Here is a 24,382-nt window from a genome sequence, read left to right as displayed (position 1 = left end):
GCAACAGAGCAAGGCCTTCTCTCAAAAACATAAACAAATCAAAAAAAGGTAAAAAATTAAAAGCAAATCAATTTGGAAAATAGTGTGCATAAAATGTTATATAACTATTATTTACCTGTATAGATACTCTGAATCATCCTCACCAAAATATCTATAATGCTGAATTTTCACTGACTTTGGCTTTCTTCTTTGGGATTTTCTGTACTATTTTGCTCATTCTCCATGGAGAGGTATTGTTTTTTAAGTAGGAAAAAAAAAAAAAAAAGGAATTTTAACCTTGAAAATTAAAATAACAAAAAGCAAAATCTTCTGTAGATCTGTGCATAGTTACAATGCCAAAGCAGAGCCACAAGAAATACTTAGGTATTTGCAAAGGCCCTATTTCTAAATAAAGTCACATCCACAAGTCCTGGGGGTTAGAATTTGATGTACCTTTTTGATACCTAACAATTCAGCCCACTACCCCCAGAGGAACTTTAATATGCCCTGTATTGCCAATAGAATTATAATGGAGGCTCAGGCATGGGTAATTTTTAAAACCTGTCTACATGATTCTCATGTGCAACCCTATCCTGATGGTTATTGTGTCTCTGCCACTCCATTGAATTTCTTTCAATATCTCTCTATTATATCTCTCCAAACCTCAGTTGCTTTTCTTTTCCTTCCCTCCCAAGGTGGAGTCTTGCTCGGTCACCCAGGCTGGAGTGCAATGGTGCAATCCCAGCTCACGGTGACTTCCACCACCCGGGGTCAAGCGATTCTCCTTCCTCAGCCTCCCAAGTAACTGGAATTACAGGCATGTGCCACCACAACAGGCTAATTTTTGTATTTTTAACAGAAACAATTTTCACTTTATTGGCCAGGCTGGTCTTGAACTCCTGACCTTAGGGGATCCGCTCACCTCAGCCTCCCAAAGTGCCGGGATTACAGGTGTGAGCCACCAAGCCCGGCCTGCTTTTACTTTTCTAGTGTGTCTTTTTCAAGTAATTCGGCAGATTACTTCTGGTAGGAAGGAGCTAACTGGAGCTACCTCACCAGTTACTGGGCAATGATAATTTTAACTGTCTTTAGATGCTGATAGATACTGTTTCAATTTTTATCAAGAGTAAACATGAATTCTTTAGAGACTTCAGTAGCATTACTATCTTCATTGGTTAAAAAAATGCACACAAATGTATAAAAATACACATGTACATGCACACACAGACACATAAAAATCAGGGTCAAAGGAGATAATTATGTAAAAATCTAGATCGTGGATGGCACATAGTGGTCACTGAATAAAAGTTTAATATAGATTTATGTCCTTTTTCTTTCTTCTTCCTTCCAAATAATCTTCCTTTCTCAGGTGGGAATATATGTATTGTTTTCAATTGGAGTTTGAGTTAGCTCAACTGAAATTGTTTCAGAAAACAGCAACATTTCTGAAATCCTTAATTGGTTAATATTAAATTTATTAGGTTGAAAGGTGTTCGATTGAAGTCCTGTATTGATCCAGGAAACATTTCTATCATGCCAAGTTGGGGTTTTAAAAGCAAAAGCTATATGCATCTTTGCCTAAGATGTAACCAATATGTCAGTAAATAATTTCTGTCACCGTAATGTGTTGTCATTGATGTCAAAATACGTCATTACAGCAGATGTAAGGTTTAAACCTACCTCTATATTTCCCTACAGCATTTTTTTAAAGGGTCCAATTTTCCTACAACGATGGCTCCTCTGCGTGGATGCATAGTCCCAGCCATGAGCTAAAATTTGCTGTGTAGCCATAGTAGAATTTCCTCTCTTGTTCCTTTCAGTCATTGGCAATGTGACCACATCTAACTACCAAAAAACAAAACAAAATAAAACAAATAACAGAACAAAAAAAACCTTTCCATTGCTGCACATCCTAGAAACACACCCTGTGTAGTTTGATTTCCCACACAGTAGAGAAGATGGCCATATTTGAATCACTGGTTGTTGCTCATTGTTTTGATGACTTCTTTTCCAAAATTTGAGCAGGCCTGAGGTGAGTGAAATCAGGACCCTCTACCTGCCGGGAAGGCAGTCGTGGTGTAACTTCTGTGAGTTGTCTGGAGCCAACCTCCTCTTCAGAGAAGAAGTTACAAAACATTGTAGCTTAAATACTATAGGGTTTAAAGTTTTAAAACTCTATAAAACATAAAAACTTCTAAAGTTTAGAAACACTATCGTGTTTTATTGATGTATTCTCTAAATATTTTTTACAATGTTATTTTCTTACAAGATGAGTCCACATTAGACCTTCTCGGGTGTTTTCAGCCACCATGTTCCAGATGCTGGGTCTCAGGGGAAGACAAAAAGCGAAGTTTCTGTTCTAGGATGTTGCAGGGCATTAGTGGTTGTGGTGTGCAAAACCTCAATAAGGAGATGACACTTCTACATGATGTGCTTATATGTGAATTTTCTGAAGATTGCTACATTCTTTTAAATGAATAATTTATACGTTTCCTCTGCTTTTGTATATATAAATTCTAATATAGTAGTACTGAATCTTTATAGTTCTGAAATTCTAGGTTCAGTGCATACCTATTCTCTATTCAGTTTCTATTGCTATCTTTTAAAACAATGATGTAGATACATTTAGCTAAAGAAAGTCAGATAATACATAGGTGCTTACAATAAAAAAAAAAGTACATAGTGCAAGAGTAGATAATAGTCATTCTACACCTTTTGTACTATTACCAGTGGCAAGTATTTTTAACTCTTAGCCAAGTTGCCTGGTTATTACCTCTACTTTTATATAAATATAAAGTAATATGTTTAAGTGCTATTTCTTGATTTCTTAAAATTATACTCCTCTCTTGACTTCCTCTTGACTAGAACATACTTTAAGTTATAAGTTTTGAAATTTTAAAAGTTTTAAATTGAAAGTACAAGTAAGGAAATGTACTACACAGTTTTATAGAAAATAATATTATATTGTGATAACAATGTAAGAATGCTTACCTCATGGTATAAATAAAAGCTGTGACACTATATTGAGAAAATGGGAAAAACATTGTGTGGGGTACCAAAAAATAGTAAAATTTCTAATTTTTAATAAAGACATTAGGAAGTGATATATAACAAAAATTATTTATGAACATATTCCTTATGTTTTAGTAACTATTTATTTTTAAATATTTGTGTGTGGAAGAATCTATGTCAGTTGTTTGTGTTTTCCTTATGTTCAAATAAAGGGTGATTTTGATTTTATTTAATTGTGGTAGGAGAAAAAGTCTGTGTAATATTCTTTCCTTGGAAGCTATTGCAACTGTTTTGTGGCCTAGGAAATGATTATTTTTATGGAATTCCTTTGTGAACACAAGAAAAATGTATATATTTTTAAATTTGACAGAAGTAAATTTATTTTGACAAATAGAAGGATAGATTGATGGATTGATAGGTGATATTGATCAAGCCTATTAATTTTGTTATTATCCTATATATCCTTATTGATACTTTGTCTGCTTAAGGGTAATGTAAACACATAAAGGCAATTTTCCTGAAATGTATTTTCTTGTTTATATGTAAAATGGCAAACATAAAATCTATCTCATGGTGTTGGCATGAGGATTAAATAGAGAATACAAAACTACCAATTACAGTGTTTGGGTAGTTAATTGTATCACTCTCTTCTTGGTTAGTCAGTAGTACTACTGTCTCCTTTGTTTTTAATTCCATTAATAGGTTAACAACAGGCTTATCTTATTCTGTAAGATCATTTAAAATATTGGTTTAAGTGTCATGTAATTTTGCATTAAAGAATTTACAATGATTTTCAATTCTGAATCTCGCTAAATGTTTTAAATAGATCTTTGAATATTGGCCATAGTATCAGATGTGTGTAATTTCATATGTAAATCATACATTAGAGTTTAATAAAATATTTGGACATCTTGCTTTTAGAGGTGAGTGCTCACAAATAAGGACAAAGTACTTTTAACTATAAATGTACACTGGTAGACATGTGTGAACTATCAGGCATGACTAGGTTTGGTAATGCTGCCTTACCCCTGAATTTAACCCCTATAATTCTCATGGCCTCTTTCATTGAGTGCATGCTTCTTTTTTTAATGTTCTTCCTATTTAGTGATTTTTGTGTTTTCTATGTCAGGAAACATTTTTAAAATGTGCTAGTTTTAGTGACATCTAACGCTGCACACTTAATGACACTGATTTCTCATTTGCAATCAGGATCTGGCAGTGTGAAGCTCACTGATAATTTGATTTCTTGGGAAATTTTATGGGTTTTTTTTAACATGTTTGGAGAAAGATCTATAACTAGAATAAGTAAGAGTGAATTCTTAATAATCATTTATAGTCATACCTTGATCCAGTATTGATATAACAACCAAAGCTGTCTATTTTGGGTATTATCAAAGTTAAGTCTGATCCATTTGAAGTGTCATTTGCTTCTCTTTCCCTGAGGGCTTTGCTTTCCTTTTATAAAAAATAAAAGACAATTGCCTGGGTAGCCTAAGCATAGTCAAGATATCAGAATTATAAATGGACATCAACCACAGAGCAGGGAACAGGAATCTCAAGGCGTATTGTTTTCAGTGAAAAGTCAATGTGTATAAGCAAATTGAGAAAAAAAAATATATATATATACTCATTTTAATAATATGCTAATTTTAAAAGTAGCAAAAATGAAACTGAAAGAAAAGTGCCCCAGCCAACCTCATTACTACTTCAGGGCCCTGAAGTGTCTATTCCTTGTGCTTGTATACTGCTGTAGTTAATACTGCAGTGTATGAATTAGAATGAGGGAAAAGCAATGAAATTCCACATAACATAATGCTGCATTTTTTAAATTTCTGTAGTTTTAAAAGGTTGTCACTATGAAATATAATGCGTCTTACTCGTTTTCTCTTGGAAGTTGTAGTGTTACAGGCACACTAAAAACAAAAACAAAAAAGATTGAGATGTCCTGAAATAAATTCTTAAAATACAAAACAAAATTAATTTACTTGAGATATTTGACATATATTTTGAGTTTTAATATAAGTTATAGATAAATAAATCATTGGTGGTTTTATCTGTCACATTTTATTCAACATTTCTGTTATTAATTTTATTATTTTCTTAATATCTTGGGATAACAAATCTAAATTCATTGTTTAATTATTAACTTTAGGATTAAATTAAACCTAGATTCATTTTTTAATTGAATAAATTATTATTTAATGACCAGGGAGAATTATCATTGTAGTTATAAGTTTATTCTTTGAATTGGAAGATATTTTCTGTTGTGCTAAAATGTATTAAAAAAACAGAAAATGCAACTTGAATCTCCTATTCAGTTTCTCAGTCAACTAGTTTCTTCCTATCAATATTTATTTATGTGTGTTCAACATTTTCCCTCTTAAAAAAAGATTACCACCAGTGTAACTCTCTTTTAATCCTGTATCTCTCGTTAAGGATCACATTAATTCTTATATTCTTTACATTCAGATTTCTTAGAAAAGTTACATAAAACTTTATATATCTATCTTTCACTCAGTCTACTAAGACTGGACATTTATTTTCCCCTTAAACCACTCCACAAAAACTCTTTGACAAGATCAACAGACTAAAAAGAAAAAAAAAAAAAAAAACAAACCAAAACAAAACAAAACAAAAACTGAGTAGCACACTTCAGATTGTATCTAACTTATCTGAACAGTAGTGAACACTGCTGTCCTTCTACTTCAAACACTTCTCTTGCCTTCAGTGACTGATACTTCTTGGTTTCCCTCTTACATTTTTCTAGTTCCTCTGTCTCTCTAAACTCTTATAAATATGTTTACTGTTTTCTTTGAGAGTGTGGATACATTATTTTCTAAAATGTCCTCACTTCTTTTTATTTTTGTAGTGGAGATGCTGGGTAATTTTTCACTCCAGGTTTAACATTTAAAATTGTTGCAGGTTAATTCAGGTTTTATACGTGTGTTCTTGCGATTCTGATGTTTCACTACAGTATTTCTATATGTGAATTTATTTTTACTTATTTCAAAATAGATTTTGCTTCCTGAATCTAAAGTCATGTCTCCTTAAATTCTGGGACATTTTAAGAAATTTTCTTCTTATATATTGCTTGTTATCCTCATTTTCTCTCCTCCCTGTTTTAACAACTATTAGTTTGTTAGATTCTATCCTTCACGATTTTTCTTTTATATTATTCTTAAACTCTGAGCTGCATCTATGATGATTTCTTCAGATCTTCCAGTTTAGTAATTCTCTCTTCAAGTGTACTAATTTGTAATTTAACATGTTCATGTGGTTTGTAATTCTAAGACTACGGTTTTCATTTCTGAGTGTCCTATTTGGTTGCTTTTCAAATCTGCTTATTTTTTCTGTGTCTTTTTACATGGTTTTTATTTTTGTCCTTAACTTTTATATACATTTTGACTTACTTATTTTATAGTGCCTATCAGATTTCAATCTATAGCCTATATATATATATATATATATATATATATATATATATATATATAAAGATATTCTGGATCTAATCCTGTTGTTTGTTAGGTCTGCTGAATTTTACTCACCAGATTTTAATTGTTTTATAATTAGTAGTAGTAGTAGTATTGGTAAGTTTGATTTTTTTTTTGGTCCCATGTGGAAATTTTATGAAGACTTTATTGGGTGATGTCCTCCCTGAGTACCCTGTCACTCTTCTGAAATATTATTACATGGCCTGGACTAATTTTTACCTAAACTTTTCAACTTGGAATTTCTGAATTACAGAAAGCGGAGCTTGTGATTGATTATAGCCTTGTGATTATACATTTTCAAGGGGACGTTTTCCCCACTCACAGTCTAGACTGAGATATCTCTTTCTACTAGGAGGAGATATTATCTAACTAACCCTTGTACTTAGAGTTTAGATTTTGAAGGTCCTAGCTTATGTAGGCATTTTTTGTAGAACTGGAGAATTATCTCCTGTCCCAGGTTGACATTAAAACTCAGGCATCTAGATAGATAACAGAACCAGCTTTCTTTTACTGCCTTTGGAGGCAAAATTACACATGCATACACAGGCAACGGCGTTATATTTCATTCACTCACAATTCTAGTTTTTAGGACCCCTTTTATTTCTGGACTCTGAAAATTTATGTTATTTGTATACATTCACCTATGTATTGAAATATTTGGTGGTTATTTTACTTAACATTCCTGATTGTCTGCCATATTGTCAGAAATATTCAATATTTTCCTCACACTTCTTTTAGTGTCACTGTATATACACTTCCTAGGTGTTCTTTTTGACTTTCTAATACTTGGTCATTTAAATAGTGATCAATTTCCAAATCTGTCTTGCAAGCCTATTTCACTACTTCTATCCTATACCCTATTGCAACCATTCTAAAATTCTTTCATTTTCTCAAACATTTTATGTACTCTCACTTCTGGGCCTTCATGAATCTGTCTCTTTCTTTGGAACGTTGTAAAACCAGTCCTCCTCCTCTTGTTCATGTGCCTTAACTCAAACGTATTATTCATATCAGCTTTTATATCCCTTCCTCTGGGAAGCAATACATAAACAGTCAAGATTAGTTTGGCTGCTTCTGCTGTGTACTGTAATAACACATTACACTGCCTATAAAATAACATCTATCAGATATTTATTAAAATCACTTAATTGTATTCTAAATGTCTTCCCTAGCAGATTGTAAGCTGTCTAAAAAATGAGAATATTCAATATTGTATTCCTAGTGCCTAGCACTCTGTCATTCAGTCATTCATTCATTCACTTAAGTGATACATTTCTAAGTCCTAGAACTCGATCTGATATAAAGTTCTCAGTTAAATGCCTTGAACCAATAAAATATTTGAGTGATATTTTCTTCCATTTTGCAAATCACAGACCTCTGTTCAGAGATGTTGGGTAACTACCCAATATCACACATTAATTGGCGATACAGTCAGGGTTTGAACCCACATTTACCTGCCTGCAAAGCCTTTGTTTTTTTGTATGTGACATTATACTTGGTATATAAAATGAGATTGTTATGTGATAGTAAGGAAAGAGTGGCAAAATGATGACAAGTTGTAGTACACTACTCTCATGTGGTTTTCTCCAAAATGCATTTACTCCATCGGATCATTTGAAGTCTGTCCTATGTAAGTACCAATTCTTGGGAGCCACAACTAGTGTCAATATCTAGAAATGTAATTTATTTTCTCAGTGAATCTAGTGCATGTGTAATTTTTAAAAGCACCACTCTTCATAACAATATTTAATTATATACCGTAGGGTAAGTAAAAATTAGAATTGGAGCTTAAATGTTAGACATAAACTACAGAATGAATTAAATTTTTTTTAATTCCTTCACAAATCTTTCTAAACTATAAATACTCTTTTAAAAGTATTAGTATAATCAGCATGGTATAGTGAAAAATAATAATGTATTTTGGCATTGATCAGAGTGTTGTATTAAAATTTTACTGCCACTTGCTATTTATCTGATGTGTCCTTAGGCAGAATATACTGTTTTCTTCTGCAAATTGGCATTAGGGTTAACAATCGCAGGGATATCCTCAAGAGTATTGGTAATATATCTGCAGCTAGCCTAGTATCATATATTCAGTAAATAATAGATAATGTGATTATTATTGTCTTTTTCAGGCAAAGATAACAGTTTCCTAAGCCTGGACTTGTACAATATTCTTTTCATTAATGTTAACTTGAATCTTCTATGCAATTTCCACATACATAATTTTGAAGGATAAATTTATCTGTGTAGGACATGTGTTACATGATCTGAAACCTATGATATAGGTTTTGAGACTTTATTAGCAAATTACTTAAAAATATTATTTTGGGGGGCAAGGAGGAGGAATAAGGAAAATTCATAGGTCAGAGACAAGAAAGAAGCCTGAATTAGATTTGAAATCTACCTTCCTGGGAGACATTCCTCTAAGCTTTGTGTACTGGATAAATATAAGCACCATACCAATCATGATTACCCTTGAGAGAAAGACAATTGTAGCCATTTACATAATAGCTTACATATAACCTGACAATAAATTTTAAGTGAAACATATAATAGGTAAATTGAGCATACTACCTGCAATCATAGAAGATTTTTAACAGTCCATTAATCCATATTAAATATTCTATGAGGTTTAAGTAACTACCAAGATAAAATACAGTTTTCTTTTCCTTTCTATGATTGTAACATGATGAAATGTAAGCCATTTTTGTTCATAATTTTTCTCTTTTTCTGAGTTAATCAGGTAATTCTTCCAAGTGTCCTGCAATTTGTATCCAAAGTCAAAGAATTTTTATGCAAAGTCAAGAAATAAAAAAAACGTGTGTAATATTTAAATCTTTGTCAAATATAAGAATTCATAAGGGCATTTTAACAGAGCAGGTATCCAGAAATAAACTGATATATTCAGATGCTATTTTCAACTTTTAAATTAACACTAATATGAAAGAACAGGAAAAATATTAAATGTATTTTAAGAGGTTTTTAAAGCACAATAATCAATTATTGTGATTTATTGTAATGCTGTGATAACCCCAGGAGTTATTCAAGTGGTGAACCCTACTTTTTGCTACATTAAATGCTTTCAGGATATTATGCATTTCTAGATGATGTGTCTTCTGACTTCTTGATCGCTAGGACGTACAGGACCCAAGAGATAAGATTATAAACCAGAAGTCTGAAACCAGGCAGACTGAGTGATTTACTCAGTCATAGTACTTTGAGAATGAAACAGAAATCAAACATTAATAACTTTTCTCCTGTACATCTCTCTCTTCAGATAATAACTTTACTCTCTTTACTATTTCCCTTCAGCCTTATTCTGGTTCTCAGTGTTTTTCTCTACAGGAATTTTTCTCCATAAGCTAAGTCAGACTATAAGGTTAACAACAAGAGACATGATGTAACTATCATTAAAAAAATTAGTCACATATAATATATAATTGTTTAAGCACACGTTTACATTATATGTGTTTATATTTTATTCAGTGTGGGCAGAAAGCGAATGTCTCATTTTCTTAGAGGTTGAATGTATTGGATTTTCGATTTTTAAATTTAGTTTGAGAATTTTTTTTTATATATTCAGAGCTAATTTCCACTTCATTTTTTGACTGCTTTTTAGTGTTAAAATCTAACAGTTGGAAATAATTTTAAAACTTACATGGAAAATTTCCTAACCAATGAAATATCATCAGTTTCAAAAGTTTTCAGATACTTAGGATGATATATTTTTTTCTTAGCAAAACTTGGAATATTGATTAATATGCTCCTAAGTTTATAGACGAGAGATACAAAATTTTGAATTAACTTATTATAGAGTCAAAAAAGATGTATTGTTATTTTTAAAGATTAGATCTCATCATATCTGAGTCCCCATTTTATTGTTTACTCATTTGAACAAAAACTTGAGTTGATTCTCTGTTTAAATGCCCTGATTCTTGTCTACAGTACATCTTCTACACTGCAGTACATCCACTAACCAGTTATTATCTATCTAAGGACAAAAGCGTATTTTGGACAACTTTCGTGTTGATTCTTGAAACATAAACTTCTCAATATCTCGTTAGGTAATAAAAGAAACTTCCTTAGAAGTATTGATTAAATTATGCCTTTAGGCATTTTCAGTTTTCTTCCTAGTACTTCCCCTTACATGACAGAATATTTGTTGGGTTTCTGCAGGATAGCTTTTGATATAAGTCTTTGCCTCCTTTCTACCTATTTTTTTTTCTTTTTTTTGCATCACATTTAGGCTCTCATGACATTGTCTGGTTTTTAAAAAGTTAAATTTATCTTAAAATTCATATCTTAAGATGTGGTTTTGGTAATCATGAAACAATACAAATTTGTTAAGTTTTACAATAATTTTCATTCAAATGTCAATACCTTAGATGAATGTACTTAGATGTAAACTCGCACAAATAAATTGCTTTTTAAAAAGTAAATAAACAGGTAACCAAGACAGCGAAATCCATCAGATCGGGTATGAAGCCACCACTTTCTCTTTATGTTATTTGTGAAGTAATATCAATTTATTTTGTCACCGGACAAGTTACCAATATAAAAGATGGCTACCATCTGTAGACCATTCATTGGCTGTCTCTGGTGGTGTCCTTGACCGACTCTCTGTTCCCAGCTCTGCTACATATTAGAGAGAGTCCTTGCATGCCCCAAGTTGATTTGTTGTTTCACTACTTTAAGAATGGAGGTGAATATTCTAGCCTCTAATTTTAATTTCAGGCGTTACGTTTAGGATAACACACAAGGTAAGTCTTTACACTGTCAGGCAAAATTAATTTGCTCCTCTTTTACTATTAATTCCAACTACTTGTGATTTGCCAAGAACCGTACTAATATAAACTTAAAAATGTTATAGATTTTAAGGTAAAAATGCAAACCATTCTAGAGGAGTTACAGTAATATCACTTGAAATTCTCATTTCCTAAAGATACTATCACCAATGTGCTTTATTAGTTAATGTACTAAGAAAATACTTAGTAACCTAATTTTGTACAGAACTAACTACCTGGAGTACTATGTGAAGTCCTCAACTCTTAGGAGGAAATTATCAGGAATAAACCTTAGAAAAGTGTCACAGAAATGATTAGGTGAATCTTGGTACAATCTGCCCTATAAAAATAAATAAAAAGTTGATAGTGTTATATAATTTAGAAATAAGATAATAAAAAAAAACCTCTAAATGATGGAAATATCCAGCATTGTTCATTTAAACGTCCTGACTCTTGTCTACAGTACATCTTCTATATTACAGTACATCCGCTAAACAGTTTCTTTCTAAGGAAAAAAGCATATTTCAGACAACTTTCGTGCTGATTCTTGAAACATAAATGTAAGTTCTCACTATCTTGTTAAGGAACCAACCAAAGAAACTTATGAAGGAGTGACTGACATGGACAAAATCTTGTTAACTGAATCCTAAAATAGTGAAAGTATTTAGAGACACGTTTCTGATAAACATAAGAAAGTACTCCTTTGCAAAATGAAACAATGTATGAGAAATGTTTAAACCTTATGCCTAATATATGCTAAGAATATGAGGAGAGTAAAATAACAATGTAGGTACATTCATGGATGATAAGGGAAAGTGAGATAGAAAATTGGTGATAGAGTATGGTAGAAGAAGTGCTGGATGGGGAGCTTCATGAACTGAATTCTAAGACCTGTTTTTCCTTAAGGAGATACATGTATCATTAGGCAAGTCTAATTTCTCTGAGTTTCAGTTGCCTTATAGCTAAAACGACTGGACACAATTAGTCCGTTTTTTAAGCAGAGAAATATATTTTTGTTATTCATACATTTTTCTCCAAAATAAAATAATGCTCAAAACTACAAAATTGAAACGATTGATTGATGGGTAACATTTGAATAGATTTGGCTGAAGAGGTTTGAGTACCTGAGGTCAAGCCTGTTCAGCCATCAGTTGTTCTTAGTAGCCCTGAGACAATGCAGAGAATATTTGTAAAATATTTGTAAATATTTTCAAATTGTATTCTCTGCATTGCCTTCCATCAAATATATTCTATGATTCTATGTCAGTTGTCTTAAATGGAAAAACAGATAGTCACAAAATGTCGTTGGCTTCTGCTGTCACAAGAACAATTAAAGAATATGGGCCAGGTGCAGTGACTCACTCCTGTAATCCCAGCACTTTTGGAGGCCGAGTCATGTCGATAACAAGATCAGGAGATCGAGACCATCCTTGCAAACATGGAGAAATCCCATCTCCGATAAAAATACAAAAAATTAGCCTGTGTGGTGGCACGCTCCTGTAGTCCCACCTACTCGAGAGGCTGAGGCAGGAGAATCGCTTGAACCCGGGAGGTGGAGGTTGCAGTGAGCCGAGATCTCACCACTGCACTCCAGCCTGAGTGACAGAGTAAGACTCCGTCTCAAAACAAAAAACAAAAAACAAAAAAAACCGTATAGACCATAGGTCTATTTTTTTCTGTCTTTGTGTAATTAAACCAATAGTTTGTTATTTCTTCTTTTTCTTCTTTAAATATCTTTTAAATGAGCTCTTGTGTGTGAAGATTTGTAATGCTATTCATATTCTCCTGAGAGCTTAAAGGTCTGATATTGAGCAACTTAAATAAACTCTAGGTGAATAACTTTCACCATATATGAATTAGAGAAAATAAAACTTTCTCCTGGGACATATTAGTAAACAATTCGAAATTCCTTGGATAAAGTGTTCAGCAATTATATTTTCTCTCACTACTATTACCCCTCATTTTTGGCTAATGATTATCAGATTTTATTGTGACAGTGTTGTCTTTTAGATGTATTGATATTCAAATCGGCTAATTATATTTTTCAAACTCTTTTTTCTATGCTAATTCTCTTCCTCTTTGTTATAATTATCTAAAGGTTAGTAAGGAGGTCTCTTGATTTAATTGTGTAAAATTCATCTTAAAATCTAATTCTTTACTATTTTTTTTTCAGGTTTTCACTTTTTTTTTTTTTTCCATAGACTAAGATTTCATACTTTTCTTGGTAACTAGGTGATACTGGCTTACCTAAGTGATTTTATTGTGTTTATTTTTTTTTTTTTAACTTTCACCTTATAATGTTAACATCTTTCAGAGGCAGAGTGAGATCTGACTTTCCATCTTTGGCTCTCTGTATTCAGAAAAGGCTTTCCTCTGTTAAAGCATAAACACATTACTTTGCAGCTCCAGCGTGTACAGCTCCATTAGCTGTTGTCCCCTGAGTGAATGTTGAGTCCCTTGGTGCATGGAGTTGACATCTATTCATTTTTCTAGCAGTATAATGAATCTGAATGATCCTTCCTTCATCAAATAATTCTCCTAGGCTTTCAGTCACTGGAAAGCACTCATTTAAAATATAATAAAAGTATGTGAGTCCTATGTCCTCAAGAAGTTATAGTCACTGTGTTTGTTTATCTGCCATTTCCTCTGTGCCTTTGTAGAGAACAGGGAAGGAGTTCTGATCACATTAGCAAATGATACAAATTAAGTCATGCACAGTCAATAACATGTTACCTTTTGGATGTTTTTATATCTTTCACAGAATTCCCAACTTGTGAGCCACTAACACAATTTGTATGCAAAAGTGGAAGATGCATTAGCAGCAAGTGGCACTGCGACTCTGGCAAGTACCAAATGCTCACTGTATAGCACTGATTTGATTGGGGGCTTGGTGGTCTGGACTGCCTGGCTTTCTTCAGAGGTACTTTGTAGGGGAAGCTTGAAGAGCCAAGATAAATGGCTAAAACAAGTAGTGAGCGGGCAGCTGGCACATCAGTGGGAATTAGCATTAAAGATAATGGAGCTCAATATTTGCCCCATGGATCTGTGATAGAGATTTGTTTATCAAATGTTTATGTTGGACATGGTCTAATTCTACAAACATGTAGTAAGGTGGACAATTGAGGAAATAACTTGGACAATTCAGGTTCCCTAAAACATGCATGTAACCTCAGGAGGAGAAGCTTATACATTGCTATGGAATTACCCAGACATTCTCAACTCTGTCAGTTTCCTCTTATGTTCTTTTTTTTTTTTTTTTTTTTTTTTGAGACGGAGTCTCGCTCTGCCGCCCAGGCTGGAGTGCAGTGGCCAGATCTCAGCTCACTGCAAGCTCCGCCTCCCGGGTTCACGCCATTCTCCTGCCTCAGCCTCCCGAGTAGCTGGGACTACAGGCGCCCGCCACCTCGCCCGGCTAGTTTTTTGTATTTTTTAGTAGAGACGGGGTTTCACCATGTTAGCCAGGATGGTCTTGATCTCCCGACCTCGTGATCCGCCCATCTCGGCCTCTCAAAGTGCTGGATTACAGGCTTGAGCCACAGCGCCTGGCCTCCTCTTATGTTCTAATGGTATTTTTTTCTTATATTCAATTGTATTACTATGCTAAATTATGCCAAGTACAGGTAAATGAATTATATGGGAATCAATACATTCCCACTCATTTATTTTAATTGATCTAATTTTACTTCACATTTCTCTCCTCTCCCTCTTGAAATAGTTGTTAATAAATAATATAAATCATTTCTAATGATACTGTACAGTAGTTTCCAAGTACAAATACATACAGAAGATCCAAGGGAAGAGGAGTACACAGTGGGTTCTCATGTTGGAGAATGGGGAGAAAGGAAGGGTATTAAAGATAGAATTATAAACTATGGGGCATAAGAAGTGTAGGTTTAAGTAATAATCTTCCACGATAATTACATTATTGGTTGTATCATTTCATGAAATTCCTACAGTCACCATTGCCTCCTTATTTTGAGGTGTGTAGATGCATTCAGTCAGTGGTTAGTTATTTCTGTGCGGAGTAGAAATTAAGCTTCAAAATCCAAAGTCAAGGATTTTTTTCTCTCAGTTTAGCAGTTGATATTAAATCAAAGGAGAAGCAATATGAAGATGAAAATAATTCTTCCACTGTTTATAAGAAATATTGTTCCACTGATTCAATTTATCATTCATTTTTCCAAAAAAAAAAAAAAACTGTATATAGGAAGAAAATGAATAAATAAAAGGGCCGGGCACAGTGGCTCACGTATATAATCCCAGCATTTTGGGAGGCCGAGGAGGGTGGATTGCTTGAGGCCAAGAGTTTGATACCAGCCTAGCCAACACATGGCAAAACCCCGTCTTTACTAAAGAAATACAAAACAAATGAGCTGGGCGTGGTGGCATATGTCTGTGGTACCAGTTACTTGGGAGGCTGGGGTGGGAGAATCATTTGAGCCCCAGGAGGTGAAGGTTGCAGTGAGCCGAGATCGCGCCACTGCACTCCAGGTTGGGTGACAGAGCAAGACTCTGTCTCAAACAACAGCAGCAACAACAAAACAGTTAGATATTTCATAAGAAAAATTTTCTCCATGGTTCAGGTTTCACTGCCTCATGTTGATGTTTCTTTCCAGATGACGACTGTGGGGACGGGAGTGATGAGGTGGGCTGTGTTCACTCTTGCTTTGATAATCAGTTCAGATGTTCCAGTGGCAGATGCATCCCAGGCCATTGGGCCTGTGATGGTGACAATGACTGTGGTGACTTCAGTGATGAAGCCCAGATCAATTGTACCAAAGAAGGTTAGTAATTTTATAAATTAATGAAATCTCATTTTAAAAGTTGATGCATAATAATGCTTAAGAGTATTACAGAGAGAATATTATATAACAAATAAATTGCTTATGAGGCACAAATATACACGTGGAACTGTGTAAAATCATTTGCTATCTCTTTCCTTTCCCTCTTTGCTTTTCCCTTTGGTTTCTCCCCTCAATACCTCTTTATTCCTGCATGCCTTCTGTAGTCTTTGTTTTCTACATTTGCTCCATGCTTTCCTTCTCTTTAATCTCATCCAAACCCTAAAACTATTTCAACAGTGAAAAAGAAAAAAAAGAAAGGAATAATTTTATTTTTATTTCCATACAAAATTTGTTTACATGAGGTTTGAAATAATCCCTGATTAAATGAGGATGTATTTCCAACTGATTGACTTTCTGGAGTACAAGCTAAGAAAGGAAGGAGGTTATGACCATGGCTCTCAGCATATCCATGTGGATGATAACCCTGTCATTTGCCTGGCTTACTTTGCAAAATTTGATCAGTCATAGAGCATATTAATAATTTAAAAGTCATGTTGGAAATGTCACACACAAAAAATCATTAGACTGTCAAACAACCATATAATTAGTACCATTTTAATAGATTTTTTTTCTGCTAAGAAACTGAAAGATGTTTATTTCATTTATCTCACAAATATTTATTGAGGACTAAAGAATAAATAAAAGGATGAATGCATATGGCACCTGCTCATTTTAAATATTAGCCCAAACAAGCAACAAAGTAATTTATTTAATGTGGAGGGGTAAAGGAATCATATACTCCACGAACAAAATAAAGCATTTTAAAATGTTTTACACAGATATTTTTGTCTTTTGCAATATTTGTCAACATATAAGATAGACAGTTTCTAAATTTTTTTATCTCACATGGATTCCTTTTGTCTTTTGTTTCCCCTCTTTCCCTTTAAACTGTAAATTCTTAAAACAGTGGTTATTAAATTATCTACATAATACTAGGTTTTTAAGAAGAAGTCCAGCTGTTTTGCAGATTCCCTGAGTGATGTATTAAAATACGTATTGTGTGAATTTTTATTTTACCTGGATAACTTGGATTATAAGAGTCACAGTAAAGATCCAAATATGGCTAAACAATGACCTATATACCCTGAGGCAATGGAACACAAGTTCTCATGGTTAATGGTCTTGACATGATTCGTGTCTTTCCCTGGCAATGGACGTTGTAGAAATTATAGTAAAAACAAATGAAGAAATTATTTGTGACATCCTATAAGATTCAACATGAGCATATTTGAATTCAATTTTGCTTCAAAAATCTGAATAATGGATTATCAATAAAGCTACCATTTTATATTATATCTCATTCTCCATTAGGTAATAAGTTCAAAACCTTGATCTTCTCTCTTTACCTCTTCTAGCTCATTACCGTATCCATTTCTCTGTTTAGTTGTTCCATGAGTATATATGAGCTAGAACTTTTTGCATATTATTACTATTGAGTGAAAAAGGAAAAAGTGTATGTAAAGTTCTTTTTCTTTTTTTGCTAGTATTTGAAACATTCATCTAAGAGTGGTTGACATTTCATCACTACATAACATTTTAAATATAAACAGTATTTTTCCTTCCTCACAGATGTCTTTTAAGGCTCCTCATGGGGTGTGCGTCTGTGGTCTGTTAATACTGCTCCATAATGTGCTGTGAAATATAAATTGCCCTAAAATTAATTTTTTGTCATCTCGGATGTGAGATCACATCCTTCTCTTGTATGTGTATTTATCACTAAGTTTAAACGATTATTACATATTATGAAATTTTTAAAAGATTACTTTTCCCTCATGAACGTCCAAATTTAGTGGTGCATCACTTTGTAGGCTCTGTAGATAATATTTCAGGTTTCACTGTTATAGAAGCAGTGGCTATTTAATGTTAATGGCCTTATTTAGAGCACCTCAATTTCACTAATAGATTACTATAAAGGGTATACTGTCAATGTGAATGTCGTGTATTTCTTATATAATTACAGAAATGATCCAATTAGTCCACATGACTCCTTGACATGCTTCAAACAAAGAATGAGGAGAGTTCTTGAACCAATTTATATTGATCAGATTATACATTTGACTAGAATTCCCTAATCAAATATTCTACATGGTGACTACAAGGTGGAGGAATTGAGGAAAGTTAACGTTCTAGGATGACTTTGATAAAAGACAATTCAAAGGATTTCAAGTGGAACTTAAATATTGCTATTCATTATTATTTTGATTGTATATTCTGGTATAGAAGTTGTAAAATGATGACACAGGTTGTTAAAGCTGATCAGCAAAGTCATTTGCACGTGCAGAGTTTGTGAGCGATTGCCAAGGTAAAGTAGAAATTTGCTTTAATTAGTCATATAATTCAGTCCCCAAACCTGCTGTGGAAGAAAGAGCAGGGGATTCTGTCTTGAATTTCAAGACTGGTTGTCAAAACTGATCAAATCCACCATATAATCGCTCAGCACTTTGCTTTACACTGCATGGGTAAGCAGAGCATATGGTGCAATTTCTCTCAACTCAAATTGTTTTCAGAAGGGTAGAAATACCCTTAAATTAACTTTTGATTGTAAAGGAGGAGGAAAAACTGGGAAATGGAACATTCCATATATCATCTTCATTTCAGAAAATTTCTAACTTAAGTTCAATATGTATTCTCTCTAAAATCACTTGCAAAAATAATTTATTTTTTGTTAAATTTTATTTTTTTATGATAGATTCAGGGGGTACTTTTGCAGGTTTATTGTAAGAGTATTTTGCATGATGCTGAGGTTTGGACTTCTATTAATTCTGTCACTCAGATAGTGAACATAGCAGCCAATAGGTACTTTTTCCGCCCTTGCTCCCATTCCCTCTCTCCATTTTGGAGACTCTTATTGTTCCCATCTTTATGTTCATGTGTACCAAAGGTTTAGCTCCTACTTACAAGTAAGAACATGTAATATATGGTTTTCTGTTTCTGTGTTAATTCACTTAGAATTATGGCCTCCAGATGCATTCATGTCGCTGTAAATGACATAGTTTGTTCCTTTTTATGGTTGCATTGTATTCCATGGTATATATGTATCACATTTCCTTTATCCAATCCACCACTGAAGGGCACTTAAGTTGATTCCATGTCTTTGCTACTGTGAGTAGTGCAGTGACAAATATACAAGTATGGGTGTCTTTTTGGTAGAACGATTTATTTTCCTTTTGGTATATACAAAGTAATGGGATTGCTGGGTCAAATGGTAGTTCTGTTGTTGTTGTTGTTGATGATGATGATGATGTTGTTTGAGACTGAGTCTCACTCTATTGCCCAAGGTGGACTGCAGTGGTGTGATCTCAGCTCACTGCAACCTCCACCTCCTGGGTTCACACAATTCTCATGGGTTCACACAACTCTCGGCCTCCGGAGTAGCTTGGGACTACAGGTGTGAGCCACCACACTCAGCTAATTTTTGTATTTTTAGTAGAGATGGGTTTTCACCATGTTGGCCAGGCTGGTCTCAAACTCCTGACCTTATGGGATCCATCCACCTTTGCCTCCCAAAGTGCCACTTGGGATTACGAGTTTGAGCCACTGCCCCTGGCCCTGTTTTTACTCCTTTGAAAAATATCCAAACTTCTTTCCACAGGGGCTGAACTAATTTACATTTCTACCAACAGTGTGTGTGTGTTCCCTTTTCTCCACAGTCTCACCAACATCTGTTAATTTTTGACTTTTTAATAATAGCCATTCTGATTGGTGTGAGATGGTATCTAATTGTGGTTTTGATTTTCATTTCTCTGATTATTAGTGGAGCATTTTTTCATATGTTTCCTGGTCACTTGTATGTCTTCTTTTTGAGAAGTGTCTGTTCATGTCTTTGGCCTACTTTGTAATGAACTTGTTTTTTTTCTTATTGATTTCTTTAAGTTTTTATAAATTCTGGCTATTAGTTCCTTGTCAGATGCATAGTTTGCAAAGACTTTCTCCCATTCTGTAGGTTGTCTGTTTACTCTGTTGATGTTTATTTTACTTGACAAATGGTCTTTAGTTTAATTAGGTCTCACTTATAAATATCTTTTGTTGCAATTGCTTTAGAGGACTTAGTCATTAATTATTTGCCTATGCCAATATCTAAAAGGGTACTTCCTAGGTTTTCTTCTAGGATTTTTATAGTTTGAGGTTTTACATTTAAGTCTTTAAGCTATCTTGAGTTTTTATTTATTTATTTTTTTGTATATAGTAATAGGGCTACAATTTCATTCTTATGCATATGGTTAGCCAGTGTTCTCAACATCATTTATTGAATAGGAAGTCCTTTCCTCATTGCTTATATTTGTTGACTTTGTTGAAGATCAGTCAGCTGTAGGTGTGCAACTTTATTTCTGAGTTCTTTATTCTGTTCCATTTATCTGTGTGTCTGTTTTTGTACCATTATCATGCTATTTGGGCTACTGTAGCCTTGTTGTATAGTTTGCAGTTGGGTAATGTGGTGCCTCTAGCTTTATTCTTTTGGTTTAGGGTTGCTTTGGCTATTTGGATTTTTTTTTTCCATATGAATTTCAGAATGGTTTTCTAATTCTGTGAAAAATGATGCTAGTGTTTTGATAGGAATGGTGTTGAATCTGTGGATTGTTATGTGCAGTATGAACATTTTAATAATATTGATTCTTGCAATCCATGAGCATGAAATGGTTTTTTGTTTGTTTGTGTCATCTCTAATTTCTTTCAGCATCCTCTTGGTTAGACGTATTACTAGATATTTTATTTTTGTAGCTATTGTAGATGGGATTGCATTCTTGATTCATCTCTCAACTTGAGTGCTATTGATGTATAGAAATGCTACTAATGATTGTATGTTACTTTTGTATCCTGGAATTTTACTGAATTCACTTATCTGGGATAGTTGGCTTTTGGAAGAGTCTTTAGGGGTTCTAGATAGAATAATATCATCAGTTAAGACAGATAATTTGACCATTTCATTTCCTATTTGTATGTCTTTTATTTCATTCTATTAACTGATTGCTCTCTCTGGGAATTCTGCTACCATGTTAAATAGAAGTGGTGAGAGTAGAAATCCTTGTCCTGTTCCAGTCCTTAGGGGAAATGCTTGCAGGTTTTGCCTGTTCAGTATGGTGTTTACTGTGGATTTGTCACAGACAGCTCTTATTATTTTCACAAATATTCCTTTGTTGCTTAGTATGTTGAGGGTTTTTATCATGAAAGGATGTTGGATTTTATCAAAGACTTTTTTCTGCATCTATTGAGATGATCATATGGTTTTTATATTTAATTCTGTTTATGTGGTGGTTCACATTTATTGATTTTCGTATGTTGAACCAAACTTGCATCCCAGGAATAAAGCCTGCTAATCACGATGGATTGAATTCTTAATATGCTACTAGATTCAGTTTGCTAGTAACTTGTTGAGGACTTTTGTGTCTGTATTCATTAGGAATATTGACCTGTAATTTTCTTTTTTCATTGTATCTGATTTGTGGTATCAGGATGATGCTGCTTTCATAGAATTAATGACAAAGGAGTCCCTCCTCTGCAGTTTTTTGGAATAGCTTCAGTAGGATTGGCACCTGTTCTTCTTTGTAGGTCAGGTGGAATTTGCCTGTGAATCCATCTGGTCTGGGACTCTTTTGTCTGGTAAGATATTTAGTATGGATTCAGCTTCAGAACTGGGTGCTGGTCTGTTCAAGGTTTCCATTTCTTTCTGATTTAATCTAGGAAGTTGTGTGTTTCCAGGAATTTATTCATTTCCTCTAGGTTTTCTGGTTTGTACAGACAGAGGCGTTCATAATAGTCTCGGAGAATCTTTTGCATTTCTGTGGGATCAGTTGTAATGTCACCAGTCACCACTGTCCTTTGGGGTTGTGCTTATTTGGATCTTCTCTCTTTTGTTCTTTGTTAGTCTAGCTAGTGGCCTCTTGATCTTGTTTATTCTTTCAAGGAACTAACATTTTCTTTCACTGATCCTTTGTATAGTCTTTTGGGATTCTAAATTTCTTTTAGTTCTGCTTTCATTTTTAGTTATTTATTTTCTTCTGCTAGGCTTTGGATTGATTTGTTTTTGATTTTCTAGTTCCTTAAGGTGCAATGTTAAATTGTTAATTTGAGATCTTTCTATCTTCCTGATGTAGGTGTTTAGTGCTATAGACTTTCCTCTTAAGACAACTTTTGTCAAATCCCACAGATTTTAATATGCTATATCTCTATTTTTCATTTGTTTCAAAGATTTTTTTAAATATCTGCATTCACTTTGATGTTTACACGTAAGTCATTTAGAAGCAAGTTGTTTAATTTCCGTGTAATTGTGTAGTTTTGATAGTTCCTCTGAATATTGATTTCTATTTTTATTTCACTATAGTTTTAGAAGATGCTTGATATGATTTTGATTTTTTAAAAATGTATTGAGACTTGCTTATGACTGAGCATGTAGTTGATCTTAGATTATGTTCGAGTGAAGATGAGAAGAATATATATTCTGGTTGTTGAGTAGAGTATTCTATAGATGTCTACTAAATCTAATTGGTTGAGTGCTGAATTTAATTGAGTAACAGAATTCATTTGTTAATTTTCTGCCTTCAGAATCTGTCTAATGCTGTCAGTGGGGCATTGAAGTCTCCCACTGTTACTGTGTAGCTGTCAAAGTCTTTCCCTATATCTAGAAGTAATTGTTTTATGAATCTGGGTGCCCTAATGTTGGGTGCATGTATATTTAGGAAAGTTAGTATTTTTGTTGAATTGAACCCTTTATCATTATGTAATCCCCTTCTTTGCCCTTTTTTACTGTTTAAAGTCTATTTTACCTGAGACAAGAATAGCAATCCCTGCTCTTTTTTGTTTTCCGTTTGTGTGATAGATCTTTCTCCATCCCTTTACTTTGAACCTGTCTATCTCATTACATGGGAGATGGGTCTGTAGAAAGCAACAGAAAGTTGGTTCTTGTTTTGTTTTAAATCCAATTTGTCACTGTCTTTTAAGTGAAGCATCTAGACTCTTTGCTTTCAAGGTTAATATTGATATAAGAGATTTTGGTTCTATCATGGTGCTATTAGCAGTTTGCTTTGTACTCTTGATTGTGTAGTTGCTTTATAGGGCCTGTGGGCTATATGCATGTGTTTTTGTAGTAACAAGTATTATTCTTTTATTTTCATGTTTAGAACTCCCTTAAACATCTCTTATAAGACCAGTCCAGTGGTAGTGAATTCCCTTAGCTATTGTTACTCTGGGAAAGAAAACATTATTTCTCCTTCGTTTATGAAGCTTAGTTTGGCAGGACATGAAATTCTGGCTTGGTGTTTCTTTTAAAAATACTAAATATAAGCTCACAATCTCTTCTGGCTTGTAAGGTTTCTGCAGAGAAGTCTGACATTTGTCTGATAGGATTCACTTTGTAGGTGGTATGACTTTTGTCTCTAGCTGCCTTTAAGATGTTTTCTTTCATGCTGACCTTGGGAAATCTGATAACTATGTGTTTTGAAGATGGTCATCTTGTATATATCTTGCAGGAGTTCTCTGAATTTCTTGTATCTGTATGTTGACCTCTCTTGTAAGACTGGGGAAATTTTCATGGACTATATTCTCAAATATGTTTTCCAAGTTGCTTAATCTTCTCTCCCTGGAATGCCAGTGAGTTGTGTGTTTGATAACTTTGCATAATCCCATATTTCTCAGAGGCTTTTTTCATTTTAATTATTTTTCTTTATTTTTGTGTGACAAAGTTTTGCTCCCTTCCTTAGGTCTAGTTTGGTTTCTGGGGACCAGTTCTCACATCCTGAAACTATGAACAGGTCTTCCAACGTCCTCCTTCTTTACCCATGTTACCTGTGTTGCTGCTATTGACTTTCAGTATTTTCTCTCAAGAAATCTCTTTGAAGTGTTATAGTTTACTCAATATTTTGTTTCCTCTGTGTGGAAGAAGAGTTTCTTGGCTAGGTCTAGTCAGATGTCTTGTTCTCCTCCTTACCTTTTTCTTCAAAAAGGAGTTCTATAGTGATGATCAGTTTTTCATCATCAATATGGTTAATACATGGGAAAGCATAAATGAATAGTTTCTCCTAGATTAATTTATACCCACTTTTTTTCTCTTAATGTCATGCTGTTTCTTTTTCTCATTTCTAAACTTCTTATAGACAAGGAAGATATACTTTCAGAAAACACTGTGTTTCAAATATATGAAAAAAATCTCAACATCACTGATCATTAGAGAAATACAAATCAAAACCACAATGAGATACCATCTCATGCTAGTCAGAATGGTGAACATTTAAAAAGTTAAGAAACAAATACTAGCGAGTCTATGAAGAAATAGGAA

The 24,382-nt window shown here is 33.6% G+C and overlaps 1 protein-coding gene across 4 annotated transcripts in view; it reads left to right on the top strand.

Annotated features, from left to right (window-relative positions):
- LOC105492606 (LDL receptor related protein 1B) overlaps positions 1–24,382 on the top strand; it is a 1,932,714-nt gene that overhangs the window by 1,188,015 nt on the left and 720,317 nt on the right. For all 4 annotated transcript variants that reach the window (XR_011609732.1, XM_011759820.3, XM_011759819.3 and 1 more), the window contains exons 19-20: positions 14,031–14,111; positions 15,886–16,053. Coding sequence is in view for 3 of the 4 variants with exons in the window: in XM_011759820.3 (XP_011758122.2) it covers positions 14,031–14,111; positions 15,886–16,053 (249 nt within the window). In the remaining variant the exon portion in view is untranslated. The remainder of the gene's footprint in view (positions 1–14,030; positions 14,112–15,885; positions 16,054–24,382) is intronic.

This window comes from Macaca nemestrina, chromosome 11 (genome assembly GCF_043159975.1).
Source record: "Macaca nemestrina isolate mMacNem1 chromosome 11, mMacNem.hap1, whole genome shotgun sequence".
Taxonomy (NCBI): Eukaryota; Metazoa; Chordata; class Mammalia; order Primates; family Cercopithecidae; genus Macaca; species Macaca nemestrina.
This window is presented reverse-complemented; position numbering and strand designations above follow the sequence as displayed.